The sequence below is a fragment of the Protopterus annectens genome, chromosome 7.part1 (assembly GCF_019279795.1).
Source record: "Protopterus annectens isolate FY-2018-M chromosome 7.part1, PAN1.0, whole genome shotgun sequence".
Classification (NCBI taxonomy): domain Eukaryota; kingdom Metazoa; phylum Chordata; order Ceratodontiformes; family Protopteridae; genus Protopterus; species Protopterus annectens.
Genome location: NC_056740.1, coordinates 268583725 through 268610082, shown reverse-complemented (window position 1 = coordinate 268610082; position 26358 = coordinate 268583725). Strand labels below are relative to the sequence as shown.

The 26358-nt window shown below is 42.7% G+C and overlaps 1 protein-coding gene across 1 annotated transcript in view; it reads right to left on the bottom strand.

Moving 5' to 3' along the window:
* Positions 1-26358, bottom strand: part of LOC122807573 (proprotein convertase subtilisin/kexin type 5-like) — a 572244-nt gene that overhangs the window by 440942 nt on the left and 104944 nt on the right. Inside the window, exons 2-3 of the mRNA XM_044078486.1 lie at positions 16245-16390; positions 15910-16107 (exon numbers count right to left, since the gene is read on the bottom strand). Coding sequence (XP_043934421.1) covers positions 15910-16107; positions 16245-16329 — 283 coding nt within the window. The 5' untranslated portion in view covers positions 16330-16390. The remainder of the gene's footprint in view (positions 1-15909; positions 16108-16244; positions 16391-26358) is intronic.

The following is a 26358-nucleotide window of genomic DNA, read 5'->3' as shown; positions in this document are numbered from 1 at the left end:
AGTTTCCTCCCACATTGCAAAAATGTATCACTCTTGTTCTTGTCAGTTGTTAAAACTTGTTTGACTCTATGTTTTCCGCGGAGAAACTGTGTTTAATTTGATTTTTGTAACTGACAAAATATACTGAAGTACATTTTACTGTGGTTTGACTTGGAAAAAGTTAATTTAAAAGACTTTTCATTTTTACCAGCTTGTATTGCTTAACTTCCCTTTTAAAGGAGCACTATTTTTAGCTTGACCATGGCACGAACTAGCAGTTCTGTGGTCGGTCCATTTTCTATCCACAAAAAGAAAAATTTAACTAACAGTCTTTGCCACCACAGCAGGCTACCAATTTGCCTCAGCTGCAGGTGGGTGATGCTGCTATGGCTAAAGCTTGTTCCTTAAACTAGTCATTCTTTTTCTCCTGGATCCTTCTGGGGTTGTCCCTATAGCTACTATGGACTAAGGATTAACCACAGCTATTGTGGACCCCTCAGTGGGCAAGGGAGAGCTATGTTTGTTGGTCTTGGGAAAAGAGGCTATAAGAGTACCCCCTTCTTAGCCAGAATGGTGTGCCCATCCCTTAGGAAACTGCTACCATTAATAAACCTATTTGCCCCAACTTTGCTATCAAAAAGAAATAGAAAACTAAACATTTATCTTTTCCTCTTCCAGTTCCACTGAACAGAAGTAATTTATTATGTCTTGCTTAGGGTCTTGTACAGGCTATTGACACTTCTTATAAGGTAGTTTCTGGTAAAATAAAAATGGTTTTCTCTTTCCCAGATGAGATTTAGTATTCTGAATCTGTAGAATATTGTGATGGAACAGATGCAGTTTTTTCTGCTCTGATTTCTCATTCAGAAAGAAGAAAGCATGAAATCTGAATCTCCCTGTGAGGGGCTATTTTTCTATTAGATTATTTCCAGAATGTGCCAGTGTTTTAAGTGAGAGAACACTAATGTTTCTGAGTCACACAGAAATATTTTCTGGAATATACAACTGGAATTCCCAGATCCTTCAGCTACCCCCCCCCCCAAGTGCTGTCAGCATGGGAGGATGTGCTTGTCATAGCTTATGGTTTCCTTGACAACCAGCATACTGCACCTAAGAAAGCAGATAGAATGTGCAGAGTTCCTCAGTCTTTCAAGTGTTTACACACTCATCCCAGACCTGACTCAGCAGCTATAACTTTGGGCATCTACTTCTTGGATGTTAAAGCCAATAATCCAGATGTTGCCAAGCATTTTTTTAAATTCTAATCCTTTCCCTTTATACAGGGATGGTAAAACAATTAAGTTTAGGGGAAAGTATATGCTTCTGCAGCATCAGTTATTAGAATTTAGAATTTTCAGGCTCATGTGTCAAAGTTCATTCTGACTAATTGTGAAAGTATGAGGAATATTTTATCTACACTTCCCTCTTGTGAAGAAAAAAACTGCTTTGTTTGTGGTCTGGGTTCTTCAGTTTCTCAGGACACTAAACATTGTTTAAAGTGTGTATATGACTCAGTAAATACTACATCAAGGGCTGTTGCCACCAGTGCTGTGTTGAAGGAGGTTTGCTTGGCTGTGTTCTCATAATGTCCCAGATGGATAGAGATTTAGCTTTTGGATGTCCTGCAGCAGAGGTTGTTTAAAAATGTGAAGAGAAAGATAAGCTAATGCAGGGAATATCACAGATTTTTCATCACTTCTTTTATAAATTTTCCAAGGGATTTTCTGCTCATTCATCCAATTTTGGTAAGAAACAAAATAAGCAGTCTCAACAGAATGTTAGTAAGCAGACATTAAAAAATAATCTATAGCAAGAAGGTTCCAAAAAGAATGCAGGACCCCCCCAGAACAAAGGACAAACAAGGCAGAACTTTTGCTTGCAACATAAATAGGACATGATGGAGAGTCAAGTCTAAATCAAATTTGTGTGGCGACTTTGGGTTGCACATCAAACATCCAAATCCAGAACTCCCCTTCTCCCCTCCTGCTTCAAAGCAACCAGTCACCACAGATGCCTCAGACTTTGTTTAGGGAGGAGTATCAAGGTATCTGGGACAACAAAGACTGACAGACAGAAGCACATAAATATAAAGAGGTGTTTACCCTTATCAAAGTTCTCAACTCTCTGAAAAACCTTGGATGCCTAGAACCCCTTCAAGTGGTTACAGATTATAGCACAGTGATGTGGTACATTGACAAGCAAGAGGGAACTAGGTGTTACTCCCTATGCAGACTAGCCATGTTAGCTTGGAATATAGCTTCACAGCACAGTCTCACACTTGGGACCCTACATTCCATCACAGCAAAACTGCATGGCAGACAAGTTGAGTGGGACAAAGACAAACCATCGTGAAAAGAAATTTGATATGGGGGGAGAGGATTTTCTGAGTGTTGATACATATGTGGGGATATCCTTTAGATGCCCTTTTTAACTTCTCTCTGAACAGTCAGCTGGCAAAATTCTGCTCCAGGTGTCCATGCAAGAAGGCCTGATCGATGCCTTTTCCTTTCCTTGGACAGGAATATTCCTCTATGCCTTTCAACCCTTTTTACTGACATTCAGGGTACTTCTCTAGATTTAGTAGGAACACTGCTAGATCATTCTGGTGACTCCCTTCTAGCCCAGGCAACAGTGATTTTCCCCTCTTTTGGTGTTGTCCAAGGGCAATTACCACACACTTCCTCACAGAAAGGACATACTCACTCAAGGACAGGGGTGTTTGGTATATCCTGACCCAAACAACCTCAACTGACCACCTGCATGATAGAGTCTTAGTACTTTTTAGGCACCTATATAACTGAAGACATTTAGATACAGTAATGGAGGCAAGAAGCCTGCCACTGGAAAATTATATATATCCACAAATTGAAAATGTTTTCTAGTTATTGCCAACAAAATAACTGGCACCCATTCAGGGCCAGATTTTCACTCGTTCACAGTATTTGTACAAGCTACTTTCCTGTGGTCTGCATTACTCCTCTATCATGGTTCCTTTATTAGTCATTTCATCAAGTTTGCTCATGGATCTCCAACTCTCAGTGTATTCTCATGACAAAATGTTTTTAAAAGGTGTGCTGTAAGAGACTGCTAAGAAAACCTGTGACTCTTCCTTGGGATCTTAATTTTCTGTTAGAGAAGTTAACATTTACTTCATTTGAACCAGCTCATCAGGCTGACTTCAGATTCTTAACATGGAAAACAGTCTGACTGCTGAGTTGCAAGCGCTTATGATGGGCCAGCCTTATCTCATTTTCCACAGAGACATGTTTATTTGAGAACTAATCCTTCTTTTTGGCTAAAGTGGTATCTGAGTTTACTTTAAGCCACACTATCCATCTCCCTGTGTTCCTCCCTGAACTCAAAACTGATGGAGAAAGGATAATTCATACCTTGGATGTCCACAGACAACTCATTTACTACCTTGACAGAACAAAATATTTTACAACTTCTGATTGCTTTTTCATTTCCTGTGAAGGTAAGATGGGGTAACCTGTGTCAAAGCAGACTATTTTCAAATAGTGGTCTTAGATTATTACCTTTAATTATTCCCACAACAGCAAAATTATATCAGGTAAGGTAAAATCCCACTCTACCTAGACCTTAGCTTTATCTGTTACTTTTGGGAAAGGACTGAACTTTAGAAGTATTCTAGAAGCAGAAACTTGGTCCTCTGACCATACTTTTACAAAGCACTCCAAGCTAGATTTCATCTCCAGGTCTAGGTCAGGATACCAGATGTTCTAAGTATGGCAAGCTATAGCTATAGCTTAGGCAACTGCAGCAGTGATAGATACGATGAACATAGTACAGCTGTGTAAGCAAACTTACCGAATAGTAGACTTTCAGATGAACACTACTCCAGTAGCAGATCCCTCTCTCATCCCTCTTGTTTTTTGGTCTGTTTTTTTTTTTTTTATGCCAGGATATGTGTAGACATTTGTTTTTGTTGTTCACAGCATTGCATTGTCCTCTCTGGGCTCACTCTCTCTCTCTCTCTCTCTCTCTCTGTTGGCATTAAGGCTCTGAAGGCCTTGTCACTCAAACTTTTCTTTTTAGCCACCTCTGCTTGAGCTGACTAACAGTTTGGGCATGTGGACATTTCCTGAAGCTTAGGGAGTTGGATGGCTGTTATATCCTTTGCAGGATCTAACCAGTATAACTAATGCTACTGTGGCTTTAGTAGAGTACAGGGAGTTACCTGCGGTATTGCTGACTTTAACTGTTGTCAATAGAGTTTTGTTCCTTGAATATAGATTGCGGTTACTAGAGTAAGGGAGTAGGAGATTTTGGAGGGAATGAGTTTTACCTGGATGATTTAGAATTTTCTGGGCTGTGGTCAATTGGTTATAGAGTACTAGCTGGGGAAGTTCTGACCAGTTAAGTTTCTTGAGTGCTATGCAGAGGTATGACCTAAATGCAGAGTCTGTGTCAAATCTGGTTACTTTGTTATAGCATGATTCTTGTTTAGCTAAATCGGTCTTCCTTAGGTTGATGAGAATTGGTGAGGCACAGAGTAGAGTGGAAATGAGATGTGTCTGAGAAATAGTTGCTTTTGTATTATTCGTGAGATATAGGATGCCTAGCATTTTATGGACGCTTGTTATTGTTTGCCAAATATGAATGTCAAATCTTAAATTGCTATCAATAACTACTCCCAATAGCTAAGTGTGGGTCACAGGTGAAATGATGGTGTTGTTCAAGGACAATATATTGAAAGTGGGGAGGAGCATATTGTGCCTTGCGGGTTGAAAAATCATGAGTTTAGTTTTGTTGGGGTTTATTATTAGTTAAGAATTAGCCATGCCTTTACCTTTGAGAAAGCATCTTGTGTTGTCACTTGTAGTTGATGTACAGATGAAGCTGCAAATATTAGTGTGGAATCATCAGCATACTGTATTATAGAAACATGCTGTGTTGAAGTGTGAAGTTTGTTAGTAAAAAGTGAGAATAATAGGGGACCTAAGATTGATCCTTAAGGTAATCCTATGGTAACAGGTAGAAGAGAAGATTGGTTTTGCTGCCATCGCACTGCTTGTTGTTGGTTGGTTAAATAGTCTTGGAACAGCAGAGCACCTCGCTGGCCTTGTTCAGTGAGGCAGAGCACCTCGCTGGCCTTGTTCAAGAGGAATCTTGACCAATGGATGGGAGATCGCAGATACACCCCAGGGGTTACCTCAGTGTCACTGCTCGACAGAGGCACAGCTAAATAATGGGCATAGTTTCTCCAAACTAAGGGGTGGCGTAAGCCACAAAACTCTGGCTAGGCTTATAAATGCCCTCGGGCAGATAGCCTAGTATGAACCTATGAACCTATGAACCTATGAACCAATCACACTGCTTGTTGTTGGTTGGTTAAATAGTCTTGGAACCATGTAATAGTAGCTGGACTAAGATTCAAGTCAGTTAGTACACTGATTAGTTTGCTAAGTGAAACTATACTGAAGGCTTTTGAAATGTTGAGAAATATAGAGGAGACAAATTTTCTGTTGCTCCTATGATCATTAGCAGTATTAGTGAAGGACATTAAAGCAGTGCTAGTGCTGTGGCTGTGATGGAATCTATGTTGAGTGTTTGATAGTAGTTTGTTAGATTGGAGATAGTGCATGATTTGGGTATGAATGCATCTCTTGAGAATTTTAGATAGGCGAGACAGTATGGCTATTGGTCGATGATTTGACAGTTCTGTTGATGTACCTCTTTGGTTTAATGGGATAATATGAGAGGTTTTCCATATAGAATGGACTTGGTGCTCGTAGATGGAGCTGTTAATACGTATGGATACAGGGTAGGTGAGTGGATCTGCAGCAACTCTAAGATAGTCAGCGGGTAGTTTGTCAGCTGTAAGGATGTTAGGTTTACATTTTTTGAGAGGTTTTTTTATCATATCTGTTGAGATTGGTTGAAGGGAAAAAGCATTTTTATTATTATAATAATCCACGGTGGTGCAGCGGTAGCATTGTTGCCTCACAGCAAGAGGTTCCTCCGTTCACTTCTCAGCTGGAGTGTGGGGAGTGCCTTCAGTGTGGAGTCTGCATGTCCTCCCCACAGTTGGATGGGCGCCCGAAAGACATGAGTAAATGGGCGTGTCTTCGTTGAAGGTTGGACATCAAGCTGGCACCTCGGAGTTCGTGAAAATCTACTGCCAATCATTAGTGGACCAGAGTTCCGCTGTGGCAACCCATAACCAGAAAAAGCCAAAAGACAAACAACAACAACATAAGAAGAACTGGATGAGGAGTGGAACCATAGTTGTTTGAAAGAGCTAAAATTGTTTCAGTAAAGTATTTACTGAATTAGGTGACTATGCTGTCTGTACTGGAGGTGGTGGTTGGGTGGTGTGTGTGCTAGCATTGCCTGGTAGGAGAATCTTATTGATAGCTGACCAGAACTTTTTGGGTTGTTGTGATGCATAGTTTGAATATTATGATAATGCTTAGTGTTGCCTAGTTTAACTTGTCTTTTTGCCTTTTTCTGAGCTCACTGTATTTCTGTTTGGCAACTTCATTTGTGATATTTTGGGATTGTGCCAATTCTTTATCTGTTGAAATTAGCAGTGCCCCAGGTTCCTTACTTAGCCATGGAGCACAGTTAGATTTTATTCTTACAGTTCTGGGTGGTGTGTGGCTGTTCAGGATATCTATAGATGTGCTGTATCCAGGACTGTTTGTAAGCTTCTGAGCCCCTCAAGCCTTTCTGTGTTGGAAGGAAACCTTCTAGCTTATCAGTGGGAGTGGTAAGCACTACGTAGCCCATCTACCACAGGAGTGGTTTCTGGCCCAGAAATTGTAGTTTATTGGCAGTTTGGCAGTTTTTCCATTTCTTTCAACTTACTGGTTTAAAAGCCTACGTTTGTGCTTGTTTCACATCTTTCCTTTAATTAGTCTAGTCCAGATACAGATTTGCTATATCCAGGGCTGTTTGAAAGCTTCTGAGCCCCCCAAAACTTTCTGTGTTGGAGGGAAGTCTTCTAGCTTACCAGTGGGAGTGGTAAGCACTAGGTAGCCTATCTACCACAAGAGTGGTTTCTGGCCCAGAAATGATAATTTATTGGCCGTTTGGGCAGTTTTTCCATATCTTTCAACCTTCTGGTTTAAAAGCCTGCATTTGCACTTGTCTCCCACCTTTCCTGTAACTTGTCCAGTCCAGAAGCAGATTTGCTGTATCCAGGACTGCTTGTAAGCTTCTGAGCCCCCCCCAACCCCTTCTGTGTTGGAGGGATGCCTTCTAGCTTATCAGTGGGAGTGGTAAGCACTAGGTCGCTTGTCTACCACAGGAGTGATTTCTGGCCCAGAAATTGTAGTTTATTGGCCGTTTGGGAAGTTTTTCCATCTCTTTCAACTTTCTGGTTTAAACACCTGCATTTGCACTTGTTTCCCACCTTTCCTGTAACTAGTCTAGTCCAGATACAGATTTGCTGTATCCAGGACTGTTTGTAAGCTTCTGAGCCCCCAAGCCTTTCTGTGTTGGAGGGAAGCATTCTAGCTTATCAGTGGGTGTGATAAGCACTAGGTAGCCTATCTACCACAAGATCCAGGTACAGATTCTTAGTTTTACCACTTGAATTTTCTTATTCATGCTCATCACTTGTTCAGAACTTCTTGTTAGCACTAAATAAGCTACAAATTACTACAGCACTCAACCTTCCGCTTTACCTAGAGGAAAACAGTTTTTGTACTGACTTTCCTCACTGCTTAGAGAAAAACAGCTCTTATACTCATTTTCCTTACTTGTCTAGAGGAAAAAAGTTTTTTTTATTCAGGCATATCCAAGGGTCAGCTCCCAGTGTTCTCTCCTATCTTTAGAATCTGGGCATCTTGGGGCAATGTAGCAATTGCCCCATGTACACAGACAACCCTCTCCTCCTACCACCCAACACCACAACCTGTGAGACATGCACTTATCTAGCCAAACTGGAGGTAAAGCTCTCTCCAACCAAGAATGAACTTGACAGACAAGAGGAGAAGGTAAATACTTGCACCACACCACACTCATTACATAGTCCCACTAAACCTACACCACCAAAATCCACACATAGAAACACAAACACATTTGCGGAGGCTCTCAATAATAATCTGTCTAAGCAACGGAGACCTCCAAATCAGAAACGCAAGCAACCTCCACCCCCCAACACAACCCAAATGACACATAGCGCACAGACTCAATGTGTCACTCAACCCACAGCCCATAAGGCAAAACAACGCAACCAATGCACTAGTCATAGTTGACTCTATAGTCAGGTACACTGATGTCCCACTCACCAGGCTAAACAAGGAGAAGGTTACTGTCAGCTGCCTGTCGGGTGCCAGGATCCACCACATAACACGCACTCAAGTTACCCCACAACAAGTACAAATATGGCTCTGTCATTGTCCATGTTGGTGTGAATGACCCGAGACGTACCTCCCTGGAGTACATGAAAAGAAACATGGAAGAGCTCTCTGATCTTGTAGCCCAAGCAGGTATGGCCCTAGCCCTGAGTAGCATCCTGCCATCACCCAGAATTATACCGCAGTACAAGGACAAAATGATTGACTTCAATAATTGGCTAAGCTTCTGGTGTCATTCAAAGCGGATCCAGTATCTGTCTCCCTGGGATGACATGGTCGATAGACCATGATGCTTTGCTAGAGAGGGCCTGCACCTGTCACCCCTGGGATTCCAGATACTGGCTAAGGCTCTTGCTGCCCCTATAGTGCCTTTTTTAGGCAAGGCTCAAATGACAAAGTCACCACCGTAACAGGAGCAGGCAAGCAAAAACTGAGGGTAATGCTACTCAATGCTAGAAGTCTAAACCTCAAAATGCACTCCCTCGAGGCACTCCTTAAAATGGAGAACATTGATATATGTGCAGTGACTGAGACCTGGTTCAAGGCTCCAGGGTGCACCCCTGCATTGCCAGGCTATAACTTATACCACACGTTTCGGCCACCTAACCTGGACCAGAACACTAAAGAAGGAGGTGTGTCCATATTCATTAAGGACGTCCACACCTCCAGGCTAGTTGCTCAGCATAATGCATCCAAGGTTATCGAAGTGCAACTAACTCTGGGCAAAACTGCAATCCAAATTGTGTCTTTCTACTGATCCTCCACCATGCCCCAGGATTCCCACTCCTCCTTTCTTGATATACTGGAAAATATTAGGGTTCAACCAAACACCCTAATAATGGGCGATTTCAACTACTCCACCATTAACTGGGAAATCTACTCATGTACCAACTCCTTTTCTCAACGCTTTCTGGAATTTATAAATTCCAATGCCCTGGATCAACGTATTCACACCCCAACCAGGGCAACAATATCCTAGACCTAGTCATTACCAACATGAGTGATCGGTGTTCCAAACCTGAAGTCAGCTCCTCGCTGGTCAGATCCGACTATAATCTAATCACCCTAGATATCCACATCTCGCCCCCAACCCCATTACGAAAATCATGGTAAAAAATTTAAACAAAGCCAACTTCATGCTTCTTAAGACAGAAGTGGCGATCTTCATGACACCCATGCAGATGGACAATACAGTTATGAATGCTGAATCCTACACAGATGCACTCTATAAGAACATACATGCGTGCATGGATCATGCTATCCCAAACATAACCAAGATGCTATCCTCCAAAAAAAGAAAGCCAATACGGTGGTCCCCTGCCATAAACAAACTCTACAACAGAAGGAAGAAACTGTTGCAAAAGAGAGTAAAATCCCATGAGTGGAGGAGTTCCCTGATCAGCCTCAGTAAGAAGCTGAGATCCCTTATAGGATCCTTCAAAGCTAGCTACAAAAACAAAATCACCACTGATTCTAGGGACAACCACAAAGCATTCTATAGCTGTGTTAAGAATCTCAATGGCAACATCCAGATCTGCTCTGAGTTACAGCACAATGGCATGAAAATTACAGAACCAACTGATATTGCCAATGTCCTGGCAGATAGGTTCAGTGCTACCTTTACCCCCCTTTCACCCCCTAAAGGGCCCATAGCTATACAGGAAGAATGCAGAGTCCCTGTAATCACAACTACGCAGGTAAAAGCTGCACTCTCTAAAGCCAAAAACACAGCATCCATGGGACTGGACATCATCCCAGGCTGCCTTTTACATGAACTTCAGAACTAACTGGCTCCCCACCTGAGCACCATGTTCAATCATAGTGTCACATCAGGCTTTGTGCCCACTGAATGGCGCACAGCAACAGTTATCCCACTCCACAAAGGGGGAACCACCAATGATCCCGGGAACTATCTCCCTATTAGCCTGACGAGCCTGGTCTGTAAGGTATCATCATGGAACTCATAAACAAAGACATTGGTAACCTCCAAACTCTGGACCCCACCCAGTTCAGGTTTGTGAAAGGCAGATCATGCCTCCTGAGCCTGATTGAGTTCTTTGAGGCAGTCACCAAAGCTGTAGATGAGGGTAAGATGGTTAACACAGCCTATCTTGACCTTACCAAGGCTTTTGACACCATTCCACCATTCTGGAATTATAGTTAAACTCACTAAACTAGGTATAAATCCTACATCACAAGATGGGTTGCCAATTGGCTCACTGACCAAACCCACACTGTAAATGTTGCAGACTCCACATCTGACTTCAAACCAGTGACAAGTGGAGTACCACAGGGTTCAGTCCTGGGACCTCTCCTGTTTGGTATCTACTTCTCTGAAGTACAGGCTAACACAGAAGGCCTTTGGCTAACAAAGTTTGCAGATGACTGCAAACTAGGAGCCATAGCTGAGTCCCCAAATGATGTGGACATCCTACAGAAGGGCCTCACTGAGACAGATGCCTAGTGTCGGAGCCATGGCCTCAAGCTCAATGCCAAAATATGCATTATCATCCCCTTTGGTAAAAACTCTGTACCCATGAACTACCACATAGGCGGCATTCTACTTAATGCCGAATGTGTGATAAGAGACCTGGGGACCCAGGTGGACAGTAGTCTCTCATTTGATAATCACATCACCACAGTAGTCAGGAAATCCTTCTACATGGCACACCTCATCATAAAAGGGTTCTCATGTAGGAAAAAAGAGGTCATTGTTCCCCTCTACTCGACACTCATTAGATCCATTGTAGAGTACAATGCCCCTTTTGGAATGTACCTCACAAGATATCTGCAGCAGCTGGAAAGGCCACAGAAGTACCTCACAAAGAGGATTACTGGCCTCAAACAGATGCCCTACACTGACCGTCTCAAAAAAATCTAGCTTTACTCCGTAGCATACTGCCTACTCTGAGGTGATCTCTCCCTAACATATAAAGCTATGTTAAACCCAGAGCTGTTGGACATGCTACACCTAAAGAAATCCCAATCCCTCTGAGCTACCCTCACTAGGGACCTAAACCTTGTCACCACAAAAAACAGGTCATGTTGGAGGGACATATTCCTGTCCTAGAGGCTTTTCATATTCTGGAACAAGCTACCCATCTATGTCAAGCAAAGTTCCTCATTAGTACTCTTCAAGAAAAATCTTGATAAGTGGATGGGAATTAGGAAATACAACCCGGGGATCACTTTGGTGGCTCTGCTCGACAGGGGCACAGGAAAATAACTTTCTTGGATGGCGTAAACCAGGAAATCTTGTTGGCTAGGCTTACTTAGGCCCTTGGGCTGATAGCCTAGTACCTACCTATGAACCTATGAACCTATGAAGGTAAAGTGAAAATGTTTCACAGCCTCCTGTAGGGGTAGGTATTTGAGTGGAGACCAGTTGCAGAGTTTTAGGGTGGAGATAAAGTTCTGGTGGTTAAAGTTTTTTGTGTTCCTTATTAGCTGGTAGAAAGGCTGTTTAGGTGGGTTGACTCTCTCACTGAGTAGAAAGGTTGTGAGGTGGTCACTGATGCTCTCTGGGAGGCAACCAGAGTGAAAGGAGAGTGAAGGTCTGTTTGTTAGGATCCAGTCAAGGATGGAGTGTCTGTTAGATAACTTATCAATTCTGATTGGTGTTTGAATAATTTGGGATAAGCCATGAAGGTTAAAATAATTAGTTGGATTTTGAGAGTTACAGCTTGACCAGTCTATGTTAGAGTCACCAGTGATTAGTGTTTCCTGAGTCAGGGTTTTTGAGACACAATGTAATATGTTTTCCATAGTGGGGAAGTTGTTTCCAGGTGGTACATAGGTTCCAATTATCTTTATATATGTATTAGAATTTGTTTTTAGTTTTGTATAAGTCAGTTCAGCATTGTCAAAATTGGAGGCATTGTGGTTACTGCTTCTAAACTAAAGTTGTATTTAAATAGTATGGCTATGTCACCTCCTCTTTTACCTTTTCTGTCTGCCCTAAGAATGTTATATCTGGGTGCTAGAATTTCATCATTCCTAGTTTCTGGTTTTAGCCAGATTTAATTTATTACAACAAATGTGAGGTGTATGATGTTGAGGTAGTAGGATACATGAAATATGTTGAATGTAGGTGGCGTTGAAGACTGAGGGGGATATGCTGATGTTATTTAGTTTATTAATTTGTTAGTAAGGGATTAGGGCTGAGTGGGTGTTAATTCCATCCTGCAGTATGATGTTACAGGAGGTTAAATGAGCTGCTAGTAACAAGAGTAATAGAGCTACAGTGTGCATAGATAGATAGCATTGTGGTGTTGTAAGAGGCAAGTAAAGAGGATATTTATAATAGCTAAATTATGTTGGCATTTGATTGCGGTATAGATTCTTATTTGGAATGGTTAGCTTCAATCTATTATTTGGTTAAAGGGTTGTTAATTTAGTAGATGGGTAGTTTTTACTGGTAAGTTGAGTGGTGAATGGGTCTATGTGGATGTGGTTAGTGGAAGATAAGTGTAGGTGTGATGGGGGTGTATGGAACTGGGGGTAGGGTAGGGGAGTGGAGTGAGCCTCTGGGGAGTGGACCGGGCAGAGATAGAATTAGGTAAGTCCCAGGTTAAAAAACATAAAATTAGTGAACTAGTGAAACAGAATTAGATTCAAGGTTAGAGTACTTTGACATTACAGAAGAAGGGGAGAGAGCTAGGTACACAGAGGTCAAACCTGAAGCTTGAGACTGAACTTTGAATACATGTATGTATGCACCTTGGTTTTCCCAACTGCATGTACCTTGTTATCTAGTTAGCTAAGGCTGGGAGGGGAAAAGCTGCACTAGCCAAGCTTGGGGTGGGGGTGTGCTCACCTATTCAGTTGTTACAATGCGGTAGGACAGGGATCAGAGCTACTAGAACAGCCAAAATAAGAGGATATAGATGTGTTAAAACACACACTTTGTTTTGTTTTTTTCTTTTTATTTTCTTTCTGTTTCTGTTGATGAGTGTCAGGTTTTGGGTGGTTTCTGGTGTGTAGCTTCCCGAAATTTGAAGATAGTTCAGACCTTGGTGTTAGAGAGGGGGGTAGCAGGGCTATAGGAAAAAAAATGGTAGGAACTGGTTAACAGGAGATGGATAAGTAATACAGTATCAAAAACTCTAGGCCTGAAAGACAAGCTGAACACTCTAGTAGTAAATCTGACACAAAGAAAACTAGTCAACAAGATATTGGTTGAACATTAGCAAAATGCATTAGAGGTCATATAACTAGTTAGGAGTTGCCATAAGGCAAGCAGAACTGGCCTGTACTCTATTAAATTTAAAATACAAAATGTTATCAAATAAGAGAAACACTTTCAAATTAACGTTAATGGAATACATGCATTTAGTCACGTGACCAAATGCTGAACGACCGTTTTTCTGACTCAATGTCGAAACTCGTGGGCGTGAATGCTCATAATGTTGTGCTCAACTTCGAATTCGAAATTCCTGGTCACACAACTGCCGCAACAAGCGCTGCCATGGGTCGAGGGGGGGTGGGGTGGGGGTGTGGGGTGGTATTAGTCTGGCCGGCATTTGGTATTTCCGGGTTCGGCGTCTGAAAATTTGACATATACAAAACTGCGGTCATTGCTTTCGTAGCATCGGTACTCTGCCGTTTGACCAAATGCATATATTCCGACTTTACCACAGTACTTAAGCACAAATGGAACAGTAGGTAACCATGTACAATACTGTCTCAAGTAACCAAAGCAAACTATGTAAAGAATGCTTACCATAACATCTAGGAATTGTAATGTAGCAATGCATTAATTACGAGTATGTTAAGTGCATAGCATTATCAGTGTTTATTTATAGAACATTGTATCCTCAGAGTGGCAGGGTACTTAAAACTTATCACTCTACCCAATGCAGTGAGTAAAATGAGTAGCGATAGATAATTACCGCTGCAGCACTAAGTTACAGTGTACACTACCCTGTGTACAACTTAACATAAGTAATTTAGAAATAAGAATGCATTCTCTTCCTAGAGTCACCGTTTAGACTCTAAAATCAAACAATCATACTTAGAGTAAAACTTACTTTTTAATGTATTATTATGCTAAGTGTATTTACAAAACTGTGCTTTCTTTATACCCCCACTATGCTACGCAGTAGGAAATGGTCTACCGCACCACAGTAATGTCAGTAAGGATAGTTAAGATCACGACACCTGAAATAAAAGGCTAGTTATCCTTCTATAATGGTTTCAGAGTAGAAAGTCCCATTTTGCAGGTAGACAGTTTATTTTTTTGTTTATTTTTTGCCCTTGCTGTATCAGTTTCAGTTAGCTATATTATGAACCTTTCAGCAATACATACTTGACTTTCCCTTTAGAAAATTGTCCTTATTCTTACAATTCCATAATGCATTATTATAGTAATTAAAGTGAATTGTAACTCCCATTTCTATCTTTTGCCGACTTAACATTCTTTTTCTTTTGTTAGGAGCATTTTGTGCCAGAAACTCTTCCTGATTAATGCAATATTGAAAATATATTATTTCAAAACTGAGCAATTTGTTCCATATTTTTACTTCTAATTATAAAGTTAAAAATGAAGTATATGTTTTTATTCACTTTTCAATCCCCACACCTGGCTGATCATAGTGGTCCTGCTTATTTGTTACATAGCTGGGTAAGAACTCTTCTTAGCCCAGCTGTCACACAGGCAGCCATCAGGGTATATTCCCTTCTACTGCATGTGACAGCACCTGCACCAAATGTGGAATGCAGTTAGGATGAGGTGAAGTTGTCAATCACTTAGACTGGTGATGCTCTACTCAGGCATAACTGATCCCCCCCAACACAGATGGCTTCTGTTAGGTCTTCTGTTTCCAAAAGAGAGAAGTTAAAGGGATATATGCTTCAGAGATACAACTCTCACTCTCTCCTTAATATGTGGCAACCAAACAATGACTCAATATTCACTTTTCCTCAGCAACCACGACCTCCAGTGCCTCGGCATCTAATTGAACTGAAGTCATCTGCATCATGCCTAGGGCTCTATATCACTATACCATGGAGCTGAATTGTGTAAGTAATTGTAATACTGATGAAATGGTTTAGGCATTACCTCAAGAAAGGTATTATACTGCATTTAAATGTCAGTGTGAGTCACTGTGTCTTTATATAACTTACAGACATCTCATTGGTTACAATACAAATAAATCAAAATCATTTATTCATTTTAAATGAAATAAGGTTTCCAAAATTTATCCTACTCCCTGCAAGAATTAATTAGTGCATAAAATGGTTTGAGTCTTACCTTCCTATTTTAATAAAGGGTTTTTATTTTAGTGGAACTTTAGCACAAAATAAATATTTCTACAACCTGGTAATCTATTTAGCAATATAGTCAAACAAGAGAGTTAGTATAAAGTTGATATCTATCTACTTCACAGTTTTCTTCTTTTGCTCCATATCTTGCTCCGGTGATATTGGGATAACATTATGGCTTCCAGAACCCAAGTATTAACCCTTCAATTGTACTTTTGCTTCCTTTAGCTGTGCTAGTTTGTGTCACTGTACAAAGCTAATTAAACATTTATTCTAAAGTACACTAGATGAGGATTTTAGAATTTTTTCAAATATAATGATCAAAACAAACTTAATTTACCTTCAAAGTATTGTCCAGCATTGCAGGTCACAATATAACACTGACCATATACTGGTGGACTTATTCTGTCCGAACATGAAGTACAGTCTCTGGGTGATGGTCCTTGGCAGGTCTGACAGGAACTGTGACAAAGTTCACATTGCCAGCTGTTTGGATCTAGGTAGGTCCCAGGCAGACATTGTTGAATGCAGGTCCCATCTGTTTATAATAAAAAATATATAATAAAATTTTAATATACAGAAATAATTTGTTTCTGAGTTATGTACCTAGCAATAAAGGATTTAAAGGGTAAGATAAGGCTTTAATGGAAGTTAATGCAAGTACCTTCCTCTTACCATATAAATAAGTGCCAAGCTGACAAGATAAGCAATATGTCTCATTTGAGCAGGTAATGCAAGCCTGCGGACAGGCAAAACACATTCTTCTCAGTTTGTCTGTAAACGTTTTTTGAGGGCAGTGTTTACGGCATTGATGTCTATGTCTGCAAGATAAGAAAACAGGAAAGAATTAGGCAAATTAACACAAGTATTCTCTGTACAGAACTAAAAGATATGAATAACTGTACTATAAAGTCTTGCTAAAATATAAAAAAGTGTTGTGGAAAAATTACTGTTTTTCTCTTTTAATTAGTTTATGCAGTGGTATATGTATATCTTGCTGACAGAATCAAACAGGAGCAAAACAAACAATGGGCCTGATTCATGAAGGCTTGCACAGAGTCTAAGAGTAGAGTAAGACTCTATGCAGCCAACATGTCTGCCGAGCGATCCAGGAGCAGCCGGTAGGGGCGTGCAACAGAGCTCTCAAAACTAGTCCTACATGGACAGGGCTTGGATATGCAAATTACCTCAATTGCAGGTGAAATCTATGCAGATGAGGTAATTTTGTGATCCAGGAAACCCAAACCTGTCTGAGTAGGAGTAGTGTTATTTGCAGAAATGTACTCAGTTGACAACTGAGTACGGTTCTGCAAATAGCAAAATGGAGCCATGACAACTCCAAAAAAAGGATGCATTGACAGGAGGAAGCATGCCAATGGCCAAAAATACGGCCATTGGCAATGTTAAGTGATGCAAAATAAAAATAAAATAACTTTTTCTTTATCCTGATCTCTGGGGTTTAAGCATAGCGCTGGGTCACGCAAATGCGCTGCACCCTAAAAAGCAGAAAATCAATAATTAAGATCCACAAATGTGGATTTTATTGGTAATATGAATTTACAATGCAAGTGAATGGCAGGCTGAAGACAACATGGCCACCGAGTAGAGGTTGCTAATGGGGGAAGCTCAGTCTAAGAGATGTAACAAGCATTAGTAGGCAATCCTATGCAAAGGAGGGTTAGGATAGTGAATTGCAAGTTTACATAGCAAATGAGCACAGTCAGTGGAGTGTAGGAGTAAGATAGGGGGAGTAAAGTACAGTTTTGTACCTACCATAAATGTAGATGTCCGAATTGGATAGCATCTGCAGTCATAACAACTGGGTTGTCCTGTCGTCAGGCAGCCCTTCAGTCGGCCGGATTCCAAAGTCCGGGTCCGGCTTCGGCTGATGTCGCACTTCACCCGACGTCATCTTTGTTGGTCTTCGGGTATAAAAGCATCAGCCGACGCCATTTTCTTCAGTGTTTCTTGCCCCAGATGCCAGAAGCCCTATAGAAGGCTAAAAATTTTGGATAGATGCCAATGTTTCCAAAAGATAGAGGTAAACACAAAAATAAGCATGTATGTACATAAATACAAACAAATACACCATGAAAGAAATCCCCCCACTAGCTAGCTATTAGAAGGGTAAACACCGTAGGAGTACCACAGAGGGGAAGGAGGGAGGGTAATCCTGACTGCAGATGCTATCCAATTCGGACATCTACATTTATGGTAGGTACAAAACTGTACTATGTCCTTCATGGATGCATCTGCAGTCATAACAACTGGGTAGAATACCATAGCCAACTAGGGGAGGAGGATAAAAGTAGATTATGGTGTGTTTAGGATCCCTTGCAGAACAGCAGTGGCAAACCCTGCTCGGGATCTGGAATATAGAGGTAAATTATAATGCTTGGCAAATGTATGCACGGAGGTCCAAGTAGCCGCCTCAATAATGTCTTTGGTAGCCACTCCTCGTAAGAAGGCTGTGGTAGTGGCTGTTGCCCTTGTAGAATGAGGTCTTATGTTCTGTGGAATTGGTTTTCCATGGAAGGAGTAACAGAATCGTATGCAATTTCCTATCCATTTGGAGATTGTCTGTTTGGAAATAGCTTTTCCTTCCCTTCCTGTTGCATAGGCTACGAAAAGTTGGTCAGTCTTTCTGCTATTTTTTGTTCTGTCCAAGTAGTAGCGTAGCTGTCTATGTACATCCAAGGTATGCAGTATTCTTTCCCCTCTGTTTTGTGGGTTGGGAAAGAAGGTAGGTAGGTGGATTGCTTGGTTTAAAGACACTCTGGATACCACCTTAGGCATAAATGTAGGATTAGTCCTCATGGACACTCTATCTTGGTGGAAGATTAGAAAGGGTTGCACTGCCATTAAGGCCTGTAGTTCTGAAACCCTCCTTGCTGAAGTAATTGCCAGTAGGAAAGCAGTTTTCCATGAAAGGTGTTGTAGGTCTGCTGTTGCTGCTGGTTCAAAAGGTGATAGTGTCAATTTTTCTAGCACAAAGTTCAAGTCCCAAGCTGGCAATGGTGGTTTCCTTGGAGGTTTTACATTCTTGATTCCTCTGAGGAACTGCCTGAGCAAAGGGTGTGAAAAAACAGGTGGATCAAGGCTGTATTCTGCTGAAATAGCTGATGCATGAATCTTGATGGAGGAGTAGGACAGGCCTGAATGAAGTAGTTCGGCCAGATACTCCAGAATGTTAGGCATATCTATGTTTGATACATCTTTTCCTCTTTCAGAACTCCAAATGACAAACCTTTTCCATTTCCCAGCATAATTCCTTCTAGTTGAAGGCCTGCGTGCTTCAAGAATAATGTCTTTAACTCTTTGAGAAAGTTCTATATTAGCAGCTGCTATGTGATGTTCCATGCAGTCAGTTGCAGCGTTTTTAGGTTTGGATGCATGGTGCTGAAGTTGTTCTGAGTTAGCATCAAAGGCATCAGGGGTATTGGCCACATATTGTTCCGAGACATGCTCCTCAGCAGTGGGTACCAATGCTGTCTTGGCCAGTTTGGAGCTATCAGGATTATCCTTGGACGTTCCTCCTTGATTTTTAGTAGTACTTTGTGTATCAAGGGAAGAGGAGGGAATGCATATGCTGTTAGGCCTTTCCAGCTGAAGGAGAGCGAGTCCACTTTCCATGCTAGTGGGTGGAATGTCCTTGTGCAGAATTTTTTGAGCTGGTGATTGAAAGGTGATGCGAATAGATCTATCTGAGGCATTCCCCATTTCTTCGAGATGGTCTTGAAGATATCCGGGTGCAGCTGCCATTCGTGGGCATCCGATGTGGTCCTGCTTAACATATCTGCTGGAGAGTTTTCTTTTCCTGGCACAAATATTGCCTGTAACTGGATGTTGTAGCTGAGTGCCAGGGTCCACAGCTCCAAAGTCATTCTGCATAGGGGTAAGAATGAGTGCCTCCCTGTTTGTTGATGTACCACATGACTGTGGTGTTGTCTGTCCTTATCATCAAGTGGTCCTCCTTGAGAAATGGTCTGAACTTTTGGATTGCCAGTTTTACTGCCAGCATTTCTTTTAGGTTGATGTGCAGGTGAAGTTGGTCCTGTGTCCACAATCCTTGCGCATTTGTCCAGCATATGCCCCCATCCTAGGTCTGAAGCATCTGTTGTGATGGTCTGGCTTGCTTGACCCTTGAAAGGGCAGGCCTGGGTTTGACTGGCATGCCTGAGCCCACCATAGGAACTCCTGTTTTAAGCATGGTATTAGTGGGATTTCCGTTTCTAGGCTGTGTCTGTGTTGGGACCATAAATTCTTTAGGTACCACTGTAGTTTTCTCATATGTAGTCTGGCAAATGGAACCAAGATTATGCATGATGCCATGAAACCCAAGGCCTGCAGTACCTTTCTTGCTGTTAACTTGTTCAGTTTTGTTAGTGCCAAGAAGTAAAGAGGAGTTCTTTTGTTTTCTGTAGTTAGGAATGCCATTTGTCTTACTGTGTCCAATTCCGCTCCCAGGAAAGTCCTTGTCTGGGATGGTATCAGTCTTGACTTTTGTAAATTGACTGTGTATCCCAGTGCTTGAAGCAAGTAAATGACCCTTTGTAAATCTGTTGTCAGCTTGCTTTTGTTGTCTCCTTGTATCAGGCAGTCGTCCAGGTATGGGTAAATTTGTATTCCCTGTAGTCTGCAATGGGCGATTACTGATGCCAGGCATTTTGTGAAAACTCTGGGCGCAGTAGATAAGCCAAAGGGCAATGCTGAGAATTGATAGTGCTCTGATCCTGCAAGAAATCTGAGGTATCTTCTGCAGATTGGTCGAATGGGGACGTGCAGGTATGCCTCCTTGAGATCTAGAGTTACCAGCCAACACTCCTTGCCCAGCATGGGAAGAAGTTGCTGTAGGGTCAGCATTTTGAATTTTGGGACAATGATGTAAGTATTCAGGGTGGACAAGTCTAGAATTGGTCTCCAACTTTTTTCCTTTCTTGGAACTAGGAATAGTCTGGAGTAGAACCCCTTTCCTTGCTCTGCTGTTGGCACTTTCTCCACAGCTCTCATGTTTGCTAACTCCATTATTTATTGTAGAGCCTCTGTCTTTTGATTTGGAGGTAGATTTGGCATTCCTCTTTCTGGTAAAGTGTGGAAGTGGAACCGGTAACCTTGATCTATGGTTCGTAAAATCCACTTGTCCTTTGTTATGTGGTGCCAGTTTTTTGAAAATAAGGTTAGCTTTCCGCCTAGAGGAGCTGCTATTTGTTCCCTGGTAGGCGGTTTAGGATTAAGTCACTGTGGCTGTGTTGATGTAGTGGCAGGTGTTGAGTCTGTGCCTCTGTTGTTACCTTGCCACTGTCGTCCTCTGTAGGCACCTCCTCTGGATTGGTTTCTGCCTCTGGAACGTCTATTCCTGCCCCTTTGAGGTCTTGTGGAGTCAGGAAAGGACCAATTTTTGGCAGGCCAGTTCCTGCTAAACCTTGGGGGTTGAACCTGCAAGAAATCTTTAACTGTCTGGACTGATTTTGCCTTTTCTTCCATTTTCTTCATAACCTGCTGGGCAGGTGTACCAAACAAACTTGTTTTATCCATAGGAGCATCTAGCAATTTAGATTTAACATGATCCGGTAAAGCTTGCTCCTTTAGCCATGCATGCCTTCTAATTACAGTGCCAGTCATGGCTGATCTAAATGAAGCCTCCAGTGCATCATAGCCACATTTTAAAGAGTGGTTACTAACTTGCTGTATGTTATTTACCATTTCTAATACATATTTCTTATCAAGAGATTCATCAGTGGTTAGCTTTTTAGTTAACTGATCAAGCATAAACTCTTGGTATTGTATCATGTGAAACTGACAGTTTAAAGCTCTAGCTGAGAGAGTGGCTGAAGTGTAAACCATTTTACCCCATCTGTCTAATGACCTTGCTTCCCTTTCAGAAGGAACAGGGTTTTTAGCTATGGTCGTGGCTACTGCCTTGGGACCCTGGGAAATAGTTTGGGTCTGCAAGAGGGGCCTTGTAAAGGTGGTGATGAGTATCTGGCACCCTGTAAAATCTGTCTGGTTTGGCAGGGGCTGGGGGTAAAGAATCAGGAGCGGAGCAGACATCATTGAAAGCATCATCCACCAGAGAGAACAGGAGGTATAGCTAAGGGCCTGTGCTGTGGAAGGTGCAAAAAGGTCCTAAGTCTTTTCCTGGAGTCTGAAAAATCCTGTTGCTGCCATTGGAACTGTTCTCGCATGGCATGCAAGGTTTCCCCAAAGGAGAATTCTTCTGGTGGGGAAGCAGCTGGAATGGATTCTTCAGCATCGGAATCTTCAAAATTGGAGAAAGGAGCCTCTGGCTGGTCAGTTATGTCTGATTCATCAGCAGAATCATCAGAGGACACTGGCTCATGGGGCTCTGCCCTAGGTCTCTTCTGTGGGGGCTGAGAGGCCCTGTTTGGGTGAGATTGAGACCCTCTAATTAATGAAATTAAATCTTCTGCCAAAGTAAGCATTTGAGAACTGGAAGAGGGCCTGGTTGAGGGGGGTTTAACAGGCACTGTTTTAGTAGTCTTGGCTGCTTTAGCCCTGGCGAAGGCCTTAACGGACATGGCTGCTGGAGGCCTAGCAGCACCACGTGCTGGGGTAGAGACATCCAAGGGAATGGTGTCTGATAAGTCAGTGGTAAGCACCGTAGTGGGTAAAATTTCTGAGGCCGATTCAAGAGTGTTAGCAGGGACCTCAGTTGTAGAGGTAGATTCAGCTGTATTTTGATCAGTTTTCTCGGTTTCGGCGAAACCGAGACACTTGATTTGCTTAACCATGGTTTCGGCGAAACCGCGGACCGGAAAGTGTCGGTCTTTTCTTCGTTTTGGCAGAATGCGTGGAGGATCCGGCGGCATAATGTACGCAAAATCAGAACCGAAAACTGTTCTGCAAACTCCGACCGGCGTCTAAGCGTTCGTCAGTTGAAAGAAGCACAGGACGAACAGGCTGCTACGTGTGGGCTGGGCCTAAGCAAGGCAGGCAGTAAGAGTGGAAATCTTTATGAGGTATTTGTTTCCCACAGGTTAAACAATTATTAACTTTTTCTGACATCGGCTGAGGCAAGAAAGAGTCCCCAACGGGTACTTAGCTTTAGAAGTCTTGAAGTAGTATTCGGTAGAAGTAATCTCTGGATCCGACCGACCGGCACTTGCGAACAGCTTCTGCTTCGTGCGCCACGCGGCAAGAAAGACTGGAGAAAATGGCGTCGGCTGATGCTTTTATACCCGAAGACCAACAAAGATGACGTCGGGTGAAGTGCGACATCAGCCGAAGCCGGACCCGGACTTTGGAATCCGGCCGACTGAAGGGCTGCCTGACGACAGGACAACCCAGTTGTTATGACTGCAGATGCATCCATGAAGGACATCAGAGTAGAAGATAGGTGACATCACGAGTGGGATATGTATGAAAGAAGTGAAGCTCATTGAAGCAGAGTGGCATGTGTCAGCTGTCATTTACACATCATTGAAAGAGGTGTGTCAACAGGTAGGCTAGGTAAAGTCAAGAAATTGAAGGTGTATGCCGTGGATAACACTAAAGTTTCTTGCTGAGCAGGTATGCGCGTGTGTGCACACCTGTAAACCTGAGTAAGACAGTGTGCGCACGTGTAAGCCGGAGTAAGCATGTATAAGGCTGTTTAAAGAGTTGTAAGCGCGTTTGCGCTGGTGTGCGCATGTTTTAACAAGAATAAGCAAGTTTTAGTCCGTGTAAGCATGTGTGTGCGTGTGTGAGCTGTTGTGTGCATGTTTGCACTTGTGTGCATGGCGCTGCACCCTGAGGAAACAGAAAGGAAAAAGGAAGCACAACAAATAGTAGGAAGCTACCAAGGAGTACTAGCAGAGCTAGCAGGTGAAAACAATCAGAATCAGGCAATTACACAGGCAGTACACTAGCCCAGCCCAGCCCAGCACTTAAAACTCTGCAAACAACAGTCCATTATGCTTCTCACAAGAGACACTGCAACACTGCAGTAAGCTAATAGAAGTGAAAACTGAAAAACGTTACTGAGACAAAGAAATGTTAGGGGCTGCCATTGCTGTTATAAGGCAACATATGCAACATGCTGAGGGTGGCGACAATGCAAATGCTGCTGGACAACCCACAGTGAGGAGATGGAGAAGAGTGTACAGGCCCAGGGTAACCTACCAGGGGCTACATGAGCTGGAGATAGTGGAGCACTATAGAGTGGACAGAGACCTCTTGCAACAAATTGTTGAGCTGTGCAGGCCATGCCTCACACACAGAACCAACAGAGGGGAACCCATCCCAGTGGAAACCAAGGTATGTGTTGGCCTAAGAATATTAGCAACAGGTGCCTTCCAGAGACCAACTGGTGATATGATGGGGTATCACAGGCATCAGCATGCAGGGTACTGCACCAGTTCCTGGATGCCATGTCAGCACATGTCGGTGATCATGTATATTTCCCCAATTCCCATGAGGTATTGGCCAGAAATATGCGTCTCTTCCAGCAAATAGTGGAATACCCTGAGGTAGTGGGTGCAATAGACTGCACGCACATACGCATCAAAGCACCAGCCGGTGAGCGGGGTAGGGTCTACTTCAACCGCAAGGGCTTCCCCTTCATCAACTGCCAGGTCATGTGTGATGCCCAGGGCATAATACTGAACGTGTGTGCTGGCTGCCCTGGAAGCTACCATGATTCCCATACCTGGCATCTGACGCAGCTGTACCAGACATTTGCCAATGGGGACAATCACACATGGTCACCTAGTGGGGGATGCTGGCTATGCACTGGAGCCGTGGCTGATGACACCCATCAGAAACACACACACACCTGAACAGGAACGCCATAATGAGGCACAAGCACAAACCCAAAATGTAATTCAGCGTGTGTTTGGGCTGCTCAAGTCACGGTTCCAGTGCCTGGACACATCTGGTGGAGCCTTGCAGTACTTAACAACTACATGTACCCAAATTGTCATGGTATGTGCTATGCTACATAATATGATCCTGCAGAAACAGCTGCAGCAGGACCAGCATAGGCCTGGGCCAAACAGCCCCTCACCATTGCCAAGGCCATCACAGGCAGAGCGTGACTCGGAGGAGGAACAACCTGAGCCTGCCCCAGTAGGCAGAAGGAGGCGCGCCCAGTATGCTTTGGCCTTGGGAAAGAGGGAACGCATAGCACATACACTGGCTCAGTACTCTGGAAATGATACCTCTCTGACTCGCACTGCCTAAGTTGACACTACCTGCTTTCAAACATGTATAGGGAGTGTAGTATGTGCATCCAACATAGGCAGCCTTGCAGCACCACCTGAGGCATGATTGCCATATGATAAGCAATATAAAGCAGTGTTAAACAGCATTTACCACCATGTAGTATATGCAAACAAAATTGCACACACCAACTAGCACAACTGTGGTCAATGTTGAGTAATACTGGGCAATGTCCAGCAATGTTGGTGAATATTGAGCAATGTCAGACAAGCCTGATCTAAGTAGGGCATAGCTGAACAAAAGCCAACATGCTCATATTTGCTCTACTAGCCCTTAAGCAGTCTGGTCTGCTCAGTATGAAAATATAAAGCAATGATGGGCCTTGAACCCAGGATACTGTGTACTATAGTTATAGTAATGAACCACTAAACCATGACAGTATTGCAGTGGTCAGCCTGTATGAAGAAATGTTGATAAGTCTATGCAAAGTATCTCATGGAAACCCTGCAGGCACAGCATAATCCCTGTTGAGTTATAACACAAAGGTGAGTCCTGCAGTAAGAATAGAACCTGACTTCCAACACACACAGTATAAATGTTAATATTGGTCATGTTCACACAGATCAACAAATGTAGTGGACCTCAGATAGCAACATACTGAAAGGTCACACTGGGCATGCTCACACACTTGAATAAATGAGACAAATATCAGGCAACAAAACACGGAAAGCCTGAACTGGGAATGCTCACACACTTAGGCCATGTCTGAGTACAGCAGTGGGCCACACGTATCTGACAGTTGCATGTGTTAACCCAGTAACCTCTCACTATCCAGCAATCTGCCCTGTGCACACAGTTATATGACAACAGACACATATATAATATAGTGGAACCCAGTCATAATCAAATATGTTCTGCAGATACCTAAGTTGTTCATAGAAACTGGGAAAGCAAAGATGATAAAAACCTGCAAACAGTATCAGCAATAAATATTGTGCATCCTGAACATTATCATAGGTTCAGAGGTCGATACTAGGCTATCTGCCCTAGGGCATGTACAAGCCTAGCTAAAGTGTGTTTGGCTTTCGCAACTCTGTCAGATTACTACACTATGCCTGTGAATAGTAGGTCACACAAGATAGCCCATGTACATTTGGGCTAGTGTGCCTCTGTGTAGCAGGGACCCAGAAGATATCCCAGGGTTAAACATACGATCACCCATCCAGTTGTCAAGATGTCTCCTGTAGGTGGTCCGTGGGTGGCTCTGCCTATGCGAAACCGGGATTACAATCCGGAGTGAGTAGAGCCTCTGGGATAAGAATCTGTCCCTCCAGCATGTCCTATTAACATCTGTGCTGAGGTATATGTCCCTGGAGTGTGTAGCTCCAAGGGAGTTGGATATCCTGAGGTGCAGCATGTCCAGTAATTCTGGGTTGGGTATTTCCATAAACAACAACCACAAATTATATCTGAGTAGGCAGTAAGCGACTGAGTAGAGCTGGAGTTACTGTATCCGAACTGTGCAAGGCATCCATGTGAGTCCCTAGATCTGCTTGGTGAGGAAATTTTCTGGCCATTACATTTGCTGCAGGTGTCGGGTAAGGTACATCCCAAATGTGGCATTGTAACC